The 17,093-nt window shown below is 39.0% G+C and overlaps 2 protein-coding genes across 5 annotated transcripts in view; one reads left to right on the top strand and one right to left on the bottom strand.

Moving 5' to 3' along the window:
* The window catches only part of COL28A1 (collagen type XXVIII alpha 1 chain), a 53,639-nt gene extending 52,285 nt beyond the window's left edge, over positions 1-1,354 (bottom strand). For all 3 annotated transcript variants that reach the window (XR_014943046.1, XM_015853659.3, XM_085538596.1), the window contains exons 1-2: positions 1,200-1,354; positions 149-305 (exon numbers count right to left, since the gene is read on the bottom strand). Coding sequence is in view for 2 of the 3 variants with exons in the window: in XM_015853659.3 (XP_015709145.2) it covers positions 149-269 (121 nt within the window). In the remaining variant the exon portion in view is untranslated. The remainder of the gene's footprint in view (positions 1-148; positions 306-1,199) is intronic.
* Positions 1,355-4,343: 2,989 nt separating this feature from the next.
* MIOS (meiosis regulator for oocyte development) lies at positions 4,344-16,668 on the top strand. Of its 2 annotated transcripts, none has more exons than XM_015853580.3 (11): positions 4,344-4,436; positions 5,746-7,112; positions 7,317-7,415; positions 8,361-8,618; positions 9,044-9,213; positions 9,975-10,040; positions 10,595-10,753; positions 11,489-11,641; positions 12,917-13,121; positions 14,161-14,290; positions 14,528-16,668. In XM_015853580.3, exons 2-11 carry the CDS (start codon positions 5,816-5,818, stop codon positions 14,622-14,624), a joined length of 2,634 nt encoding a protein of 877 aa, XP_015709066.1. In that variant the 5' UTR covers positions 4,344-4,436; positions 5,746-5,815; the 3' UTR covers positions 14,625-16,668. The 2 variants fall into 2 exon arrangements, with proteins under 2 accessions (XP_015709066.1, XP_032299042.1); XM_032443151.2 differs by having other exon boundaries at positions 4,344-4,573.
* The last annotated feature ends 425 nt before the right edge of the window (positions 16,669-17,093 follow it).

Genomic DNA, 17,093 nt, shown 5'->3' with positions numbered 1-17,093 from the left:
TCCTAGCCAAGAAAACGCAGGATACAACTCCATATTTTTATTACCAGTAATCAAAATAAATGGCACTTATAAATGCATTCGTATTTATTCTTAAACGTAAGGAGATATGCAATATGGTCAACTCAGATATTTAAGGAAATGGTTTTACCTTCATCACTTTGTACAACAGAATAAGACTTTTTTCCTTTCTTTTTATTTTGCCCATCTGCTGTCTGGTTTGTTGCCACAGCCAGGAATAGAAAGCAAAAGAAAGAAAGTTTTTTCCTCATAATGACATGTATCCCAAATTAGATGACTTTTGCTTCCTGTTTAAAGAAAAAGAATAAGATCTGTGAACACTCCATGAATAAATACAAATAAATAAATACACATATTTACAGACAGAAAATGCATTTGTGTGAAGCACAAATCTGGAGGCAACTTAGTGAAAACAGTTATAAATAATAATCATGTAGGTGGTTTAAGCACAGCAGGCAGTGCAATCCCAACTGGCTCTCATTTATATTAGAACGTATTTTATTAGAGAAGATTTATGGGTAGAACACAGTGCCCACTTCTCAGTTAGAAACATCAGTGCTACCTTTAACTTTCAGTTTGAACATACAACAAAATAGAATAAAGGAAATTGAAATTAATTGATGTTGCTCTCAACATATTTTGCTATTAATCTACTTATATTAAAATAGAGATATTACAGGAAATTAAAAATTTAACTGATTTCTAGAAATTCTTAATTCTTAGGAATAAATAGATCTGAGAGTTTTATGATACACATATATTACCAACAGCTGGAGAATCAGCATGTACAACTTCTTACAAATAAACAATGGCTTAGCTGTGAAATTCAGTATGAGTGTACCATTAACGTACATTATTCTAACAGAATGTGTGCAATATTGTTTGTAAAGAGAGTAGAATTCTATGACAACATACACTAATAAGGTGAATATTGCAATATTTAAGTCAGTAATTCAATGTATTTCTAGAGAAAACTGTGCTCCATTAAAAGATATTTTTGAGAAGCCTTTAATTTACAGCAGTTTGAAATACCATTAATAATGGTAACCAATAATACCTCAAATGTAGCTGTCCTTCCTAAATTCTATCTCCAATTCTATCAAGCAGTTACATCTCAGATTAGTAGAATCTTACAGTGCAGTCGTCTAAAAGTACATTGAAATAACTTTTAAGTCTCCTACCTTCAAAGGTGTTCAAAGGGCAAATTGTGGATTGAATGAGCTGTCAGCATAGAAAGCATGTCCAGTAGGTTACACAGCATGGGAAAACAAACTGCAAATAAATAGCCTATCCACTTGTAAATGTCTCTATCTTCCCTCAAGATCTTTTATGGTCCATTATTCCTGTTCAGTTGGCCAAAATTTAAATGAAAACAGTCAGGCATTTTGCCAGTGCTGAGTGGGAGACCAAGCCCCACTGTTAAAGGGACAGTCAGCTGGGAGCACAAGTACTTCCCCTTTTTACATGGCTGAAATTTCACACTAAAATATTTGCTTCTAAACAGTTCATATCTTTACCTATTAACTTTGTCAGCCACACCTCTTTAGCTTCTCCAGGCAGCAGTGGCTACACCAGAGATGTGACATTAGCATAGCATCCCTTACAGCCTGAGTTCAGGCTTGAAGAGGGACACCTGGTAGCACTGCAATAAAGAGAAATATTGAGAGGACTGAAGTTACCATTGAGTGTCTGGGATTAAAGAGGAAGTACAATCCAAAGAAAACCAGCTTCAGTTTAATTGTTTCACAGACAACTTGCAAGGCACATATAAATCCAGATACAACATTCTATTCTTCTTGAAAGAAATAATAATAGTTATGATCAGGGACGGAAAGAAGTAATAAAATCCAGAGCATTTGAACATTCAGATTACCTTCAAATTCTGCGATATGAATGTATTTAAATGTCTAGTAGGCCCAAATGGGAGGCATTACCTTCAGAGCTTTTCTTGTACATTTTAAATTGAGAAATGAATTTACAGATGGCAAGTTCTAAATCCCTTTGGGCATAACTTTCACACAAAACAGCTTTAACCTCTTTGACAGCGTAGGCACTTTATCCCTAGTGTGCCATAGCAGCTCGCTGTATCCACTGTAGCTAGTGACCTTTCACACTCCACCTCTCAGAACTCCATTACCAGGGCAGATAACCCTACCAGACTGAAACAGAGGATAATAAGACATTGGTCAATAAATTTTACACTATCATGCATGATCAGAGAGAATGTGGATACCGTCTGATATTTGAGTTACAGTGACTCAAATGGCACAGAAGAAATAAAAAGAAACAGAAAGGCTACAGAGATGTGAGAGCTTCTGGATGAAGAACAATTCTTTCACTTGGATGACCACAACTGATTGTGAACATGATACAGATCTATAAAACCAAGAAAGAAGGTGACTATCATATAATACAGATGTTTTTCATATATCATATAATACAGAAGATGTTTTGGTTCTGCTTGATCAGTGATATTAACCAGATCTGAATGCCTTAAATTTACAGTATTTTCTTCACACGATAAGAATGACAACATTCACTGGAATACATTGCAGATTTTGTATCCTGTTAGGAAACACAGCTATTTGAAGTACACACTTCAAACGGTTTTTATCAAACAGCTTTTCTACTGCCCGAGGTATATTAATTCAGTGACATTCTTATTCATGCTTTATGCAACATAGAGTCTTCAAAAATAAGACTGCTGTATACCAAGCAAATGATCATTTAGCTGCTGAGTCAAATTAAATTAAATGTGTGTAAAATATAACATAAAGAGATATTATTTATGCTGTCTAAATTCTGCCCTCTGGTGTATGTACACGATTATGCATCATGATAAGTATGGGCATCTTATTCAGCCTTTAATCAGAACACAATTAGTAAACAAAACTACTGTAAAACAGAGGGGTCATATGTATAACATAACATAAGCCTACAGTGTAAGAGTATAACACACATCCCTTTGTAACAGAAGGTGAAAGCTAAAGACTAATATAGTAAAAGACTGAGATGGTAGGTTTCATGAGAGAGAATATCTCCTGTAATAACTCTTTCCACTCCTTTGTTACTGTCTGATCCTCATAAAGTAAATACTCATTTCTTGGTCAAACTATAAAGCCTTGATTAATGTAACCCTGTCATAAACAGCTCAGACTGGAATGGGGAAAGTGACTTGGAAAATGGGAAGTTAGAGAAATCAATACTGATTCTGTTTCAGAGAAAGGAGTTTTATTGTTTACATGTGAATTCAAAGTCTGACATCCCCAGTCTTTGTCAGACCAGTATTTTGGCCAAAATTCTCTTACCTTGGTCTGCACTCGAAGTTACAGGTCTATGTATCGATTTCTGTGCCTATACCTTCTCCCCTTTTTCAAACTTTCGTGGTGTGGCTCTAAAGTTTTGGTCTCTAGTCAGCTGTTCTGGGGAGGTACCCACCACTCCTGATGGGACCACTAAGCTCAGTGTGGTGCACCTCTCCTGTCCATGGTAGTCAGAGACCCCTGAAAGGTGATGGCTCCCAGACGAGCCCCCAGATTGTGAGAAGTAACTCAAATGATATTTTTGGAGACCATTTTCACTTTCACAGCTCCAAGGGCACACTGCTGGCTCACGTCCTGCTGCCATCCATGAGTGACCCCATTATTTTTTGGTAGGGCTCTGCTCTATCCTTACATCCCCCATATGGTACTGATAGTATTGTATAAGTATATAATGTCCATTTGCTGGACATTAGGAAGTATTACTTTTCGGAAAGAGCAGTCAGGCATTGGAATACAATGCCCAGGGAGGTGGTGGAGTCACCGACCATGGGAGTGTTCAAGAAACGCTTGGATGTGGTCATGAGGAATATGATTTAGCCTGGAAGTATTGGTAATGGTTGGACTAGATGATCTTCTAGGTCTTTTCCAACCTTGATAATTCTGTGATTCTGTGATAGTGCAGGTTGCCATCATACAGCTGTAAGACCTGCACTGGGATCTGATGAACCTCACGATGTTCAGCTGGGCCTCCTGCTCATCCTGCCCAGCTCTCTGAATGGCATCCCATCCCTCGGCTGGGTCAGCCATGAAAAGTTCTAAGTTGACAGTGAGAATGAGCGCTAGCCCTCATCCAACGACCAGCAGATGGAGCCTAGAGCCTCCCCACATTTTAGGCCGCACGCTCGGAGTGGTCGGATGGGATTTAGTGCACAAATTGCCGTTAATTTGATACTCAGAACTATCACCTGCTGCGCACCCTCCTAACCCGGAACTCAGAGCGCGTTCCCGACCAGCGGAAGGAGCTTGCTGGAAGTGCTGCTGTTCTCCCTTCCCTTCCGCCCCGCAGCCGGAAGCGCGGCCCGGCTGTGGCTGTTCCCCGCGGCCGGTGGCTCCGGTTCTCTGCAGGCCCCGGCGGCTCCTCGTACCCACAGAGCGGTGAGGCGGGCCGGGCTCCGGACCGGGTGGAGGTTTGGCTGGGCTGAGGCGGGAGGAGGGGAGCGCTGAGAGCACACAGCGGGGATGAGGGGATGCCCCGAGGCAGCAACTGCTTCCCTCTGTTCTTTCCCAGTCCGGTAAATCTTTTCCTTTCCCCAGCCTTATGAAAAGCTTGTTGGAATCACAAGGTCGTTTCCTTTGTATGTAGTAATGTGTGAGGATTCTGGCCGTATGGCTCCTGCGTCTATCAGAGAACAGCGTGTTTATGTGTGCTGCTAGGCCACATGCAAAGACTTGGTGTCACTGGGGCAGAGGGTGGAACTGGGAGCTGCAGAATGAGATGAACCGTGTAAAGCTTTATAGAAATCTTCAAGAAGGGTAAGACCTTGTAGGTTATAGATGAGTGCCACGAAGATGATCAGGGGGCTGGAGCACCTCCCCTATGAGGACAGGCTGAGGGAGCTGGGTTTGTTCAGCCTGGAGAAGAGAAGGTTGCGGGGTGACCTCATTGCAGCCTTTCAATACCTGAAGGGAACTTACACCCAGGAGGGGAGTAAACTCTTTGAAAGGGCTGACAATAGCAGGACACGGGGAAATGGTTTTAAGTTAAAAGAGGGAAGATTTAGGTTGGATGTTAGGGGGAAGTTCTTCACTAGGAGAGTGGTTAGGCCCTGGAACAGGCTGCCCAGGGAGGTTGTGGATGCCCCGTCCTTGGAGGTGTTCAAGACCAGGTTGGACGGGGCCCTGGGCAACCTGATCTAGTAAATGTGTATGTTTGGTGGCCCTGCCAGGCAGGGGGGTTGGAACTACATGATCCTTGAGGTCCCTTCCAACCCGGGTCACTCTGTGATTCTGTGATAGATGAGATGTTAAACAAGGCAGACAGGCTCTAGTATCGGTGAATTAGTGCAATTCAATTAGGCAGAGACGTTTTCTACTACGTGTTTTAGGGAGTGGCCCTTTTCTGGCAGCACACCCACGCATCATGCTGCATCACATTTGGGTTAATGCTCTCTCCCATAATAAGCAAGCAATACTGGTATGGAGGTTGTAAACACACTGCTGTTGGTTTGTAGATGGAACACACTGTTGTGTGGTTTCTGCCTCAGTCAGTGTATCTGAGCAAAAACAGGGGATGCCATGGGAGAAGTGGCTTAATGTGAGAAATGCTTAAAGTTTTGGCCTTGAATGTGTGCACGCTATAAACTTGGGCTAAAAACAATGTAGAACAATATTCTTGTTGTTGTTTTTAATGATGAAAAAGAAATTTGTTTCTCTATAACATTCCTATGAATCATTTTCTCAACAGTTTTCGTATGAATGGATGTCACCAGAATCTTCTTACAAGAGTTTAAGTTGTTGATGAACTCACCCTAAACATGAGCGGCTCCAAACCTGATATTCTTTGGGCCCCGCACCATGTCGACCGTTTTGTTGTGTGTGACTCAGAGTTGAGCCTTTATCACATTGAATCTGCTGTAAGTTCAGAACTCAAGGCAGGGTCCTTGCGTTTATCAGAAGAAACTACAGCCACGCTGTTGTCAATAAATTCAGATACACCGTATATGAAATGTGTTGCTTGGTATCCCAAGTATGATCCTGAATGTCTTCTTGCTGTTGGACAGGCCAATGGTCGGGTGGTGCTTACCAGCCTTGGTCAAGATCACAACTCAAAATATAAAGATTTGATAGGGAAAGAGTTTGTTCCCAAGCATGCACGACAGTGCAACACCCTGGCATGGAACCCACTAGATAGTAATTGGCTTGCTGCTGGATTAGACAAACATCGGGCTGACTTTTCAGTATTGATCTGGGATATCAGTAGCAAATATGCTCCAGAGACTGCAGTTGCTACAGAGAAAGTGAGACTTTCGACAGGAGATCCGGAAGCAGGACTGGTGGTAACAAAGCCACTGTATGAATTAGGACAGAACGATGCTTGTCTCTCCCTTTGCTGGCTTCCACGGGATCAGAAGCTTCTTTTAGCTGGAATGCATCGCAATCTGGCTATCTTTGATCTGAGGAATACGAGCCAAAAAATATTTGTAAATACCAAAGCTGTCCAAGGAGTAACTGTTGATCCATATTTCCATGATCGTGTAGCTTCCTTCTATGAAGGCCAAGTTGCCATATGGGATTTAAGAAAGTTTGAAAAGCCTGTTTTGACCTTGACAGAGCAACCAAAACCTTTAACAAAAGTCGCGTGGTGTCCAACAAGAACTGGGCTGTTAGCTACTTTAACAAGGGACAGTAATATCATTAGGCTGTATGACATGCAGCATACTCCCACACCTATTGGAGATGAAACTGAGCCTACAATAATTGAAAGGAGCGTCCAGCCGTGTGAAAACTACATTGCCTCATTTGCCTGGCATCCCACAAGTCAAAATCGGATGGTGGTTGTGACTCCCAATAGAACTATGTCCGACTTCACAGTTTTCGAGAGAATTTCTCTTGCATGGAGTCCAGTGACATCCTTAATGTGGGCTTGTGGACGACATTTATATGAGTGTACAGAAGAAGGAAAGGCCAGCTCCTTGGAAAAGGATATAGCCACCAAAATGCGGCTCCGAGCTTTATCAAGGTATGGTCTTGATACTGAACAAGTTTGGAGAAATCACCTCCTAGCTGGAAATGAAGATCCTCAGCTGAAATCACTTTGGTACACCCTGCACTATATCCTTTATTTTACCGTGGTTTATATTTTAAAGAAGTAATGCACCCTTTACGTGTAAACCAGTTGTGTGAAATGCCTCAAGGTCTAAATGCAGTGTAATGTGCTGTAAAAGGCCTGCATTAACAGAATGTGAGTTTTAACTTTAAAGAAGTGTTTTTTCAAATTCTTTGGAAAGAAAATAAGCTTCCTATACGTGTTAATACTCATGAAGCAGTATACTGAAGATATGGATCAAAAACTTACAGGAAACAAAGGTCCCCTAGTTTATGCTGGCATTAAGTCAATTGTGAAGTCATCTTTGGGTAAGAATGTTGCAACTTTGATAAGTTATATTACAATATATTTGCAAAATGAAGCACTCGTGTTTGTCTTTAAAAATTGTTGAAGGAGGCTGTAGAAATACATCAAGTCTCTCAGTCTGTGTTTTAATGTATGTTGTAAGTACAGAAATGAAAGTGAACAGTTTATGTTACAGTAACTTCCTGATTTTTTTGTTTTCTTTGAAGATCATCAGAAGAACAAAATAACCTCAGAGGCAGAACTTCAGCTGACCTATTTCAAACATTTACTTGTTGACTATGGCACCAAAAAGTGTTGTTCCCTGCATAACTGTTGTGTTTTTCGGAGTTTTACATGGGAGTGTAGTTGTAGAAAGCTGACTTTACTGTAGTCAAAGTACATTTGTATGTTTAAAGAAGCTACCTTATTTTGAAGTGGCAGTCATTCATTGTGTAACCTATTATGCCTCTTACGCTCACTGAGGTATATTTTAGCAGTTTCTTATTTGAATCTTGTCCTCTCTATTCAGTAAAGGTCTTATTAATATTTGATCTGCTCGAGGTGGAAAAAAACCCTCAAACAAAAGCAACTGTTGAGTGTTGGGAAAGTTTCTATCACATTGATGCTTGCTAAGGAGATCTGGTAGAGCAGGTGCTTGACTGTATGTTCAAGCTGAACACACTGTTCAGTCTTGTCATGGCAACAGGAACTTCCACAATCTTAGGATCAAGAGGAAAGAAAGACAGACTTAGGGAGTGAGTGTCAAGTTTAGTTGCGTGACTTTTAGGAGATCAGAATAAAATCATTTTGTGTCTGCTGCTCCTTACCATGTAGTTATTAGTGATGTTAATCTAGTAGTAGAATAAGATGCTTGGCTTCTATGTTCTATTTTATGGAAGAAATCAAATGTTGCGGTTGCAATTTTGATTGTGGTTTAAGCGTAATTTAACATATTGTTCCCATTTTAGGAACAACAGAGAACCTCAGGCACAGCAGGAGTGGATCTGATAGACAGGCAGATATTATTCAGTATCTGAGCGAGGAGAGATCTTTGGCTTTGCAGCTCTGTGGCTGGATAAAGAAGGGAACAGACTTAGATGTGGAACCTTTTTTAAGTTCACTGGAACAGGAAGGAGACTGGGAGCGAGCTGCTGCTGTAGCACTATTCAATTTGGACATACGGCGGGCAATACAAATCCTAAATAAAGGTGCTTCCTCAGGAAAAGGTTTGTATTGTGTTTTGTGTCTTTTCTCTTGGAGGTACATCACCTGAGTAGATGCTTCTATAAACAGGATTTTGGAAAATATGCCCGCTGTCTATTACAGTCCTTGAATTAGCTGTATTGGAGCCTCAGAATGTGACAAATCCTAATCTTTTCACTCCTCACACTGTAGTATGCCTTACTATGTAATTACGACATATTGCATGTATTGATGCGTACCACAGAAGTGTTACACTCAAAAGTGGTGGGACTGGTTGTGTTTGAATTAGAAAAAAGGAAACTTTTTTTTTTTTTTTTTTTTTTGACAGGAGAATATTTAGATGAAATAAATGTAATGATATTAGGAAACATTAACTTCAAACTCTTGTATGTCCTTTTTCTTTTGAATCTTGAACTTAAAATATTTGTTCTTTTTTTCAATAAACCAGGTGATCTGAATCTTAATGTAGTAGCAATGGCTCTGTCAGGTTACACAGATGAGAAGAACTCACTTTGGAGAGAAATGTGCAGTACTCTAAGACTGCAGTTGAACAATCCCTACCTGTGTGCTATGTTTGCTTTTCTGACAAGTGAGTCCGGTTCATACGATGGTGTTTTGGTGAGTAAATTTATGTTAAATTTCTTTAAATAATAGGCACACGCATATATGTACAGGTGTTGGTAGTGTTGAAGACTCTGTGAATTAATCAGCTTAGATCTTATATTTTTGTCTCACTTAACATCTTTATCTTCTAAACAGAGTTCTTGCATTAGTATTGTGTCAATGTGAAGACTACATAATATATGCCGAGGCAGTCAAAACATCCAACATAATTGACATTGTTCTTAGGGGGTTTTTGTTTATCTTTTTTAGCATGGAATTCTTAAGCCATTAGAAATATGTTATCAAATTAATAGAAGCTGGTAGGAAGAAAGCAGGAGAGAGGGTAATGATCTGGATGCAGGAGTGAAGTACATCCTCAGCAAGTTTGCTGATAGTACCAAACTGAGAGTTGCTGCTCTGACTGTCTGGAGGGATGACAGACCTTACAAAGGGAATCCTGATAGATGGGAGCACTGGGCCATCAGTATTGGCAAGGAGATTAATGAAGGAAAATGCCAGGTCTGCGCCTGGGGTGGAGCAGTGCTGGATAAAAGCAGAAGCGGGGGGATGAGTGGCTGGAGAGGAGCTCTGCAGGAAAGGACTTGATACTGGTAACAGCAATTCAGAACAAGCCAGTAATGTGCCCTGGCAGCCAATGGGAAAGCTTGATTTGACTTGAAAACTTTGATTTCTAAAAGATTTGACTATTAGAAGAGGTGTATTGAAAATTTGGAAATAGGCGTGTGATGGTGACATTGCCATTTTTCTCTCTAAAGTATGAAAATAACGTGGCAGTACGAGACAGGGTGGCATTTGCTTGCAAGTTCCTCAATGATGCTCAGGTAAGTCTATGGTTACACATTCAAGCAAACTGTTAAGCTGGGGTTTATTTAGTGAGATGAAAGTTCACGGTGGGAGGGGAATCATAAGGGATTTGTTTTTTCCTCACAGTAGGATATAAGCTGTGATATAATTTTTCTCCCTCTCTTTATTTAAAGTAAATAATATTCTATACTTGCTAGTTTTAAAAATCATATCACATTAGCTAAATGTTTTACTGGACAGTATTTGTATTTGGTATTTGTGCCCAGACATTTACTTTCTCTTTAAAAAAGCCTGTATTTTACGGTAGGAATGTTTTCCTTCAAATTCACAGAGGCATGTGGAAGAACTGGTGACCTCCTTTTTATTCTTTGCATCAGGAGGTTTAAAGTACATGAATGTTTAAATTCTTAGTATATAATAGATGTTTTACTGTGTGACATGCAGGAAGCAGTATATGCTGTTAGCAAAGGACGCTCTTAAGGAAAATATAAGAAAACTTCGCTGTATGCATTAAATGAATTACATGGGGATGTACAAACAGCAGAACTACTTTTATTTTTTATTTTTATAGCTGAACAGATTTATTGAGAAGCTGACAAATGAAATGAAAGATGCTGGGAATTTGGAAGGAATATTGTTGACAGGGCTGACAAAAGATGGTGTGGACCTGATGGAAAGTTATGTTGACAGAACTGGTGATGTCCAGACAGCAAGCTATTGCATGTTACAGGTTAGTTTCTCACTCAAAAATGAATCTTTACATAGTTTGTTTAGCAGTTGATTCTTGTGAACTGAGAAGTATATTCAGTAGTAAATTTTGACAATATATAGCCTGCCTGTTTTGTGCAGTCATCTGAAATACTTCGTGATAACTACAAACGTCTATATTCAAGCTGTCTCAGTCAGAGAAAGTGAAGACAAGGGGAAGACAGAAAAAATAGCCGAACAGTTGAATAGTTGAACTACTTCAGCATTTTCTGATAGGTTCAAAATAGGCTTTTTTGCTTCCAGGGTTTTGTTAGAGGACTGCTATAAGGTGGAGGGTTTTTTTGTCTTTGGGTGGATGTTGCTTTTATTTATTGTTTTGAGCTTATCTTATCTTGGTCCTTAACGGAACAGCTGGAGTTACTACCAGTGCTGTGTTTGACTATGGATGTAACCACAGTAATGATATGAACTCAGGTGTGCTACAGAAATGTATAATCCCAGTTTTTAGGAGATCAGCAGCAGGAGCATTCTCAACCTGAAGGGCAAACTGAAGAAAACTTTTATCAATCTTGTGTTAAGTGTTTCCAAATATCATCTTTCTCTGTGCAAATTTTCCAAATATCATCTTTCTCTGTGCAAATTTTGCTATTATGTATCATATTTTGTATTATGTACTAGTAAAGCCTTTTGAAAAAGTGAATAACTTGTGTTGTGTGTGTTCAGTGTTATGTCTGGCATTTTTTTCCTTTCTCTTTAGGGTTCTCCTTCAGAAGTACTTAAAGATGAGAGGGTTCAGTACTGGATTGAGAACTACAGGAATCTTTTAGACGCTTGGAGGTTTTGGCATAAACGTGCAGAGTTTGATATCCACAGATCTAAGCTGGATCCCAGTTCAAAACCTTTAGCTCAGGTAAGTATCATTCTTACATGAAGTATGACCAATCCAGAAAGGCAACATGGTACTTAAATAGAAATAAATAAATAAAACTGCTGGCTGCATCTTGGCTTTTGTGAGGAAAAGAAAGATTTCAAATCAGTGTTTTGTTGTTTTATTTGTTGTTGTTGCTTGGTTGTTTTTGTTATTACTATATTCAAAAAATATTACTCAGAAAAAGGACTTAACTGTTTTGGTAGGGGGTAAGGAAGTGAACAAGTTTACATGAATTCTAATCTAGGAAGTGCCATTTCATTCAATCATTATTTTTCCTAAGCCTTTCCTTCTAACAAAAACTCATCTTCCGGAATCTGTAATGTTTCCACGCTTTTTCTGGTGTATCTGTGGATTTTTTTTTTTTCTTCCAGTGTTGAAAAACAAAATCAGAAACTTACCCTAGTGAGTTCTTCATCGTGATGAGGATGGCGCTGAAACTAAGAGATGGAACCAAGAACTGGTTCAAATTGGCTTTTAGTTTAACTGAGCCTTTGAAGCCTTTGAGTCTGAAGTGAACAGCAGTTTTCCTTATCAGTTAGAGCATAAGCTAAACTGAAAACTGACACCCTATCCAAATATTATCTGGTACTGTTCTTACTCAAAATGTTCCACCCACAGCAACTCCTACTTGCTCATGCCTGCTAATATGTGCATTACAAACACTGGGGATGCAAGGATTTCTAAGGAAGGCTGTTTTTTGATGCACGTATTCTTCACAGCTTTTTAAAGAGAACTCCATGTATTCTGCTCCAAGTGAGAAGGAGTTGAATTTACTGTTCCTGCCTTACATGAGCAACATAAGTAATTCCTGAAGAGCTCAAAGTATTGCTTTTCTCTGTATTATGCCTCAACTTGTGGCATAAGGTATACAGGTGAAGATTAGTTGGCTTATCCTCATTTTGGGGGCTCTAGAGTGAGTCACTTGCGTAGAAAGAGGGAAAGGCCTGTGAACTGAATAAACTGAATTTCTTTAATTGCCTGACATATAAATTGTTATATTCTTAAATAATGTCTCTCCCAACAGTAATAGTTTCACATGGTTTTATGAATTACATGGGCATCATTGAGGCCTACTTCTCAGAAGTGCATATCAAGTCTATCAGCCAAGACGTTTGCAGCACCTTCACAAGACTTTCCAGCGTAGTCTTTAGAATGTCTCATCAATCGAGTCTTTGCTAGCTGGAGTAAATTTACTTGTAATTGTAGAAGAAATGGAAACAAACTGAAAAATTAATGGGCTTTTGTTCTCTTTAGGTGTTTGTGAGCTGCAATTTCTGTGGAAAATCGATCTCTTACAGCTGTTCAGCCATTCCTCATCAGGGACGAGGTTTCAGCCAATATGGGGTTAGCGGCTCACCAACTAAGTCCAAAGTTACCAGCTGCCCTGGTTGTCGTAAGCCACTTCCTCGCTGTGCACTTTGCTTGATAAATATGGGAACTCCAGTTTCCAGTTGTCCAGGTACTACATACTTGTTTTAAGTTGTTCAGCTGGAGTCCTCACTAGAAGCTAAAGAACATGATCTGTTGCACCTTTTCCTCCTATTTGTACTCATACTGTAAATACTAATATTTAAATAGACTGTAGTAGAGAACACATTTACATCCCATCCAATATTTTGATTAAACCTATGTCTTTTTTTTTTTGTGTCAGACTGTATGCACAGTTACCTCATTCTGGCCTTTTTTTCCAGCGAGATCATTATATCTCCATAGTTTAAACAGAAGAAAAGATTTGGATATTGTGGTGTTTGGTATTATGAGCTTTGACAATGTAAGAACTGAGAGATGTGTTTTCTTGGAATGAACTGTTGGGAGGCTGCAGAAATCTTGTAATGTAAATTAATTGCTCTTTAACTGGAAGAGGAAATAAATGTAGTGTAGTATATATTCTCTCTGTGACTAAATATGAAAGAACGTATGGGACCCGCTGGCACAGTTAAGAGATACTATTCCTAGAATCTCTTGGTTCTGAATGGCTTGGACTCATCCAAGGTCTAAGTAAAATTAATTTTTTCCATATTTTTAGGTCAGTCTTGTTAAAGAGCTATGAGCATCTGTACAGTTGTCATCCATTTTATATCTCTCTCATTCTTTCACTGGTCAGTGTTATGACTTGTTACTGAATTATTCCAATTCGTAACTGAGATTTTGCTAATCTTACATGTTTTAAAGCAGAACATTCCATGAACAGGTGCATAATTCACTGGAACACAAATTAATCACCAAAACATAAATCACCACTGGAAGAGATTCTGTCTGCAAAATTTAATAGGCAAGATTAGCATGTCCGTAAGGTGTGAAACATTAGCCAAGCAATATGTTCTTGATTCTCCACCAGTTCTTACATCTTCAATAATTGTGTTGACATCTCTTTTAAAATCAGGCTGCTTTTTCACCTGAAGTTCCTAATTCCAAATTCACTCTAATACTGTTAGTGAGGCTGAAATACAAGGTATTATGTTTCATTTGTCTGTTGTGCTGGGCTTGCTTCTGTGCAGGAGGATCCAAGTCAGATGAAAAAGTGGATCTTAGCAAAGACAAGAAGTTAGCCCAGTTCAACAACTGGTTTACTTGGTGTCACAACTGTAGGCATGGTGGACATGCTGGGCATATGCTCAGTTGGTTCAGGTAAGTTGACGTTAAGATCTTTTCCATTTCACTTGTGTATGCTGCATGAAATAGGATGTGTTTGTTGCTACAATTAAAGTGTCTGTTTATTTATTTGTTTAAACATAGACTGAGTTTACCGTGCCACAAAGTTTTCTGTGAGATGCGGTGTTTGTGCACATACTTAGATTTATAGATTGCAAAATTCTTGTTGGCTTTACCTTACCTGCTTTTTCTTTTTTTACTGTTGCTATCTAGGGACCATACTGAGTGTCCTGTGTCTGCCTGTTCATGTAAGTGTATGCAGCTGGATACAACGGGGAATCTCATTCCAGCAGAGACTGTTCAGGCATAAATATTCTTTGAAAATATGAGGATCTCTAATGGATGTCCATTATAGTCCAAGCATACATTTTAGACAGAGGTCGTCTTGTGACTTACTGACTGTGAAAAAATAAATTGCTCTCAGATTAGTAAAATGATGTGTGTATGACTGCGTGGCAGAAACTGATAATCTGGAAATAAGCCTCTGGATAGATCATGTGGGCCTCGCTCAGAGGATTTAAGCAGTTCCAGAGGCCAGGAGGCTTTATTGAAATTCAAGTAATTTTAAGATTGTTCAGGGTGATGCTTATGGGCCCTTTTATCAGTTTTCCAAATAAAGCAATGTTTGTTTGTTGTGCTCAGTGAAAGTCAACCTTCAAGGTAAATGGCTAAAAAGTGTGCTTTAGAGGATAGCACGGTGATGCTGTGGTGTCCTTTCACTGGTTGATCACGGTTCTTTGAATGCAGTCACTTCCTTGTGAATCAATTAAGAGTGTTGCTGTTAATTATATACTAAATAATTTTATTTTACAGGAAAATCTATTTCTTTCTTTTCCCAATTTTTGTTGACAGTAAAGCAATACCTTTGCAACTTGAGAGCTATTTAACATACTTTATGTGACCTAGCTGATGTGAATTATAATGTTAAAGAGTCTGGGGAGATTATCCTAGACAAGAGGAGTTCCCTGAAAGGCTGTGTCAGTTTCACTGCAGAGTGCAGACAAACTATTAGAAGAGTGATACGACTGTTTTATTTTTAACATAATACTGTGAAGATCTGAAATCTCAAAGACTGGAGACTTGTAAATATTTCAGGTTTAAACTACATACTGAGTTTTGACTACAAGCATTTTGAATATTTGGGACTTTTGGATAATCGGGATTTTCCGGCACTCCTGAAATACACTGGGAAGTGTGAAGTGAACCTATTGAAATCCTGCTTCAGGTCACTGCTGGACACCAGTCTGCTCCTAAAGACTGCACAGTTTTATGTCATTGACTACAAGTGGTAAATTATATGTTACCTGCTGGAATTAAGTATATTTATTAACTTGAGAGTCAGTGATATTTTGCTAATGTGCTAGGAGCTAATCTGTATTGTTGTCCTTGATTTTGTAGGCAACAAAATTAGGGGAAAAAAAAACCAAACACCTGTTTTAAGGTATGTGAAAATAACATCAGTTTACTTGGTGTGTGTTTATTTGCTATTAGGAACAGTATATGAGTTACTTAATACTTGCGTGCTATGAAATACTAAATGGAATGCTAGCAATAAACTGGTACCGTATTGCCAGGACTGTGAAATCTGTTGTTTTAAAGAAGATTATATTGTAACATACCATGGGTTCTAAGTGCTCTAATGTAGTTGTAACGGGATAGAAAGTAGAAACGTTGTCTGTGGATGTACATGCCTACATTTGGGATTCCAGTCATATTTTCTGATCAGTGCTGTACTACATCTGCTATGCTTATTCTGATCTAAAATTCTTGCCTAATTGACAAAGATATAAAGTTAAAATCTAAGAGGTGCTTAATATTTGCAGTCAGACTATCGTGGGGAAGCAGTTAATGTTTCTTTTCTTGTTGGAATATTTATTTCTCTTTCTAGTTTTTTTTGCACACTTTATGCTGATGTTGAAGTGCTCTGTAAAATGTTCTCCCTTAATAAATATAAACTGGGGTCTGATGTATGATACCCTATTTATATAAACATAGGCAATAACACTTCTGCTTATGGAAGTGAGGATTTGTAATTGCAAAGGTTATATTTTTATTCCTCTGTAGTACCATTGATCAGTAAATTTTCATGATAAATTCCATATCCAGGAATGCAACTGCTTAAAAATGTCTCATGTAAAAAAAGAAATCTCAACTGTTTTGACTTGACTATCCCTGTTTGTTTCAGTTTCTATCACTTCATTAAATAAATTGCCTACTTCAGTGTTCAGCACGTCTTTGAAATGTTTTAGGCTATGAATATGTACATATTCTGGTCCAGTGTAAGTACCAACTTTTGCTGTTGTAATTGGTATTCAAGCTTTCAGACCAATAATTACACTGTTTCTAAAAACTTATAAGAGGTGTTCTTAATCATCCTTTTTTTCTTGTTTTGATTCTTAATTGGTAAAGTGATTTGGGGAGGTGATTTGTAAGCACAGCTGCAGACATTCCATAATCTGCAGATAACATTTACATCTGTATGATGTAATGATGCTGTCTGAGCAAGGAGAGTGGAGCATGCCTGGCAACAGAGATCAACACCATCCAAGTGTCCAGCACTGCCCAGACAAGTCACAGTGACAAGGTAGGTCTGAGGTCAGGCTGGGAATCACATCAGCAGGTTGGGGTCACCGAGAGGCACAAGTGGTGAAGCTCAGGCCAGGACCATGGGCTAAGGACATTCAAGCAAGGAGGGAGATACCTCTGACAAGGCTTGGATGTAAAGAGAAACATTGGCTTACCACTGTTTTTTCTTACACGTTTATAAGCCCTGGCAGTT

The sequence above is a fragment of the Coturnix japonica genome, chromosome 2, assembly GCF_054131305.1.
Source record: "Coturnix japonica strain WE chromosome 2, WE-NBRP24, whole genome shotgun sequence".
In the NCBI taxonomy this organism is placed as follows: Eukaryota; Metazoa; Chordata; class Aves; order Galliformes; family Phasianidae; genus Coturnix; species Coturnix japonica.
The sequence above is the reverse complement of the archived record's forward strand: the minus strand, read 5'-3'. Positions and strand labels throughout refer to the sequence as shown.

What these genes read in the sequence shown, in the direction of transcription:
- MIOS (XM_015853580.3), top strand. Translation starts at nt 5,816, where the DNA reads ATGAGCGGCTCCAAACCTGATATTCTTTGGGCCCCGCACCATGTCGAC. An exon ending in AATTGTGAAGTCATCTTTGG is followed by an intron (nt 7,416 to 8,360) that starts GTAAGAATGTTG and finishes TTCCCATTTTAG; the next exon opens with GAACAACAGAGAACCTCAGG. An exon ending in AGTTCCTCAATGATGCTCAG is followed by an intron (nt 10,041 to 10,594) that starts GTAAGTCTATGG and finishes TTATTTTTATAG; the next exon opens with CTGAACAGATTTATTGAGAA.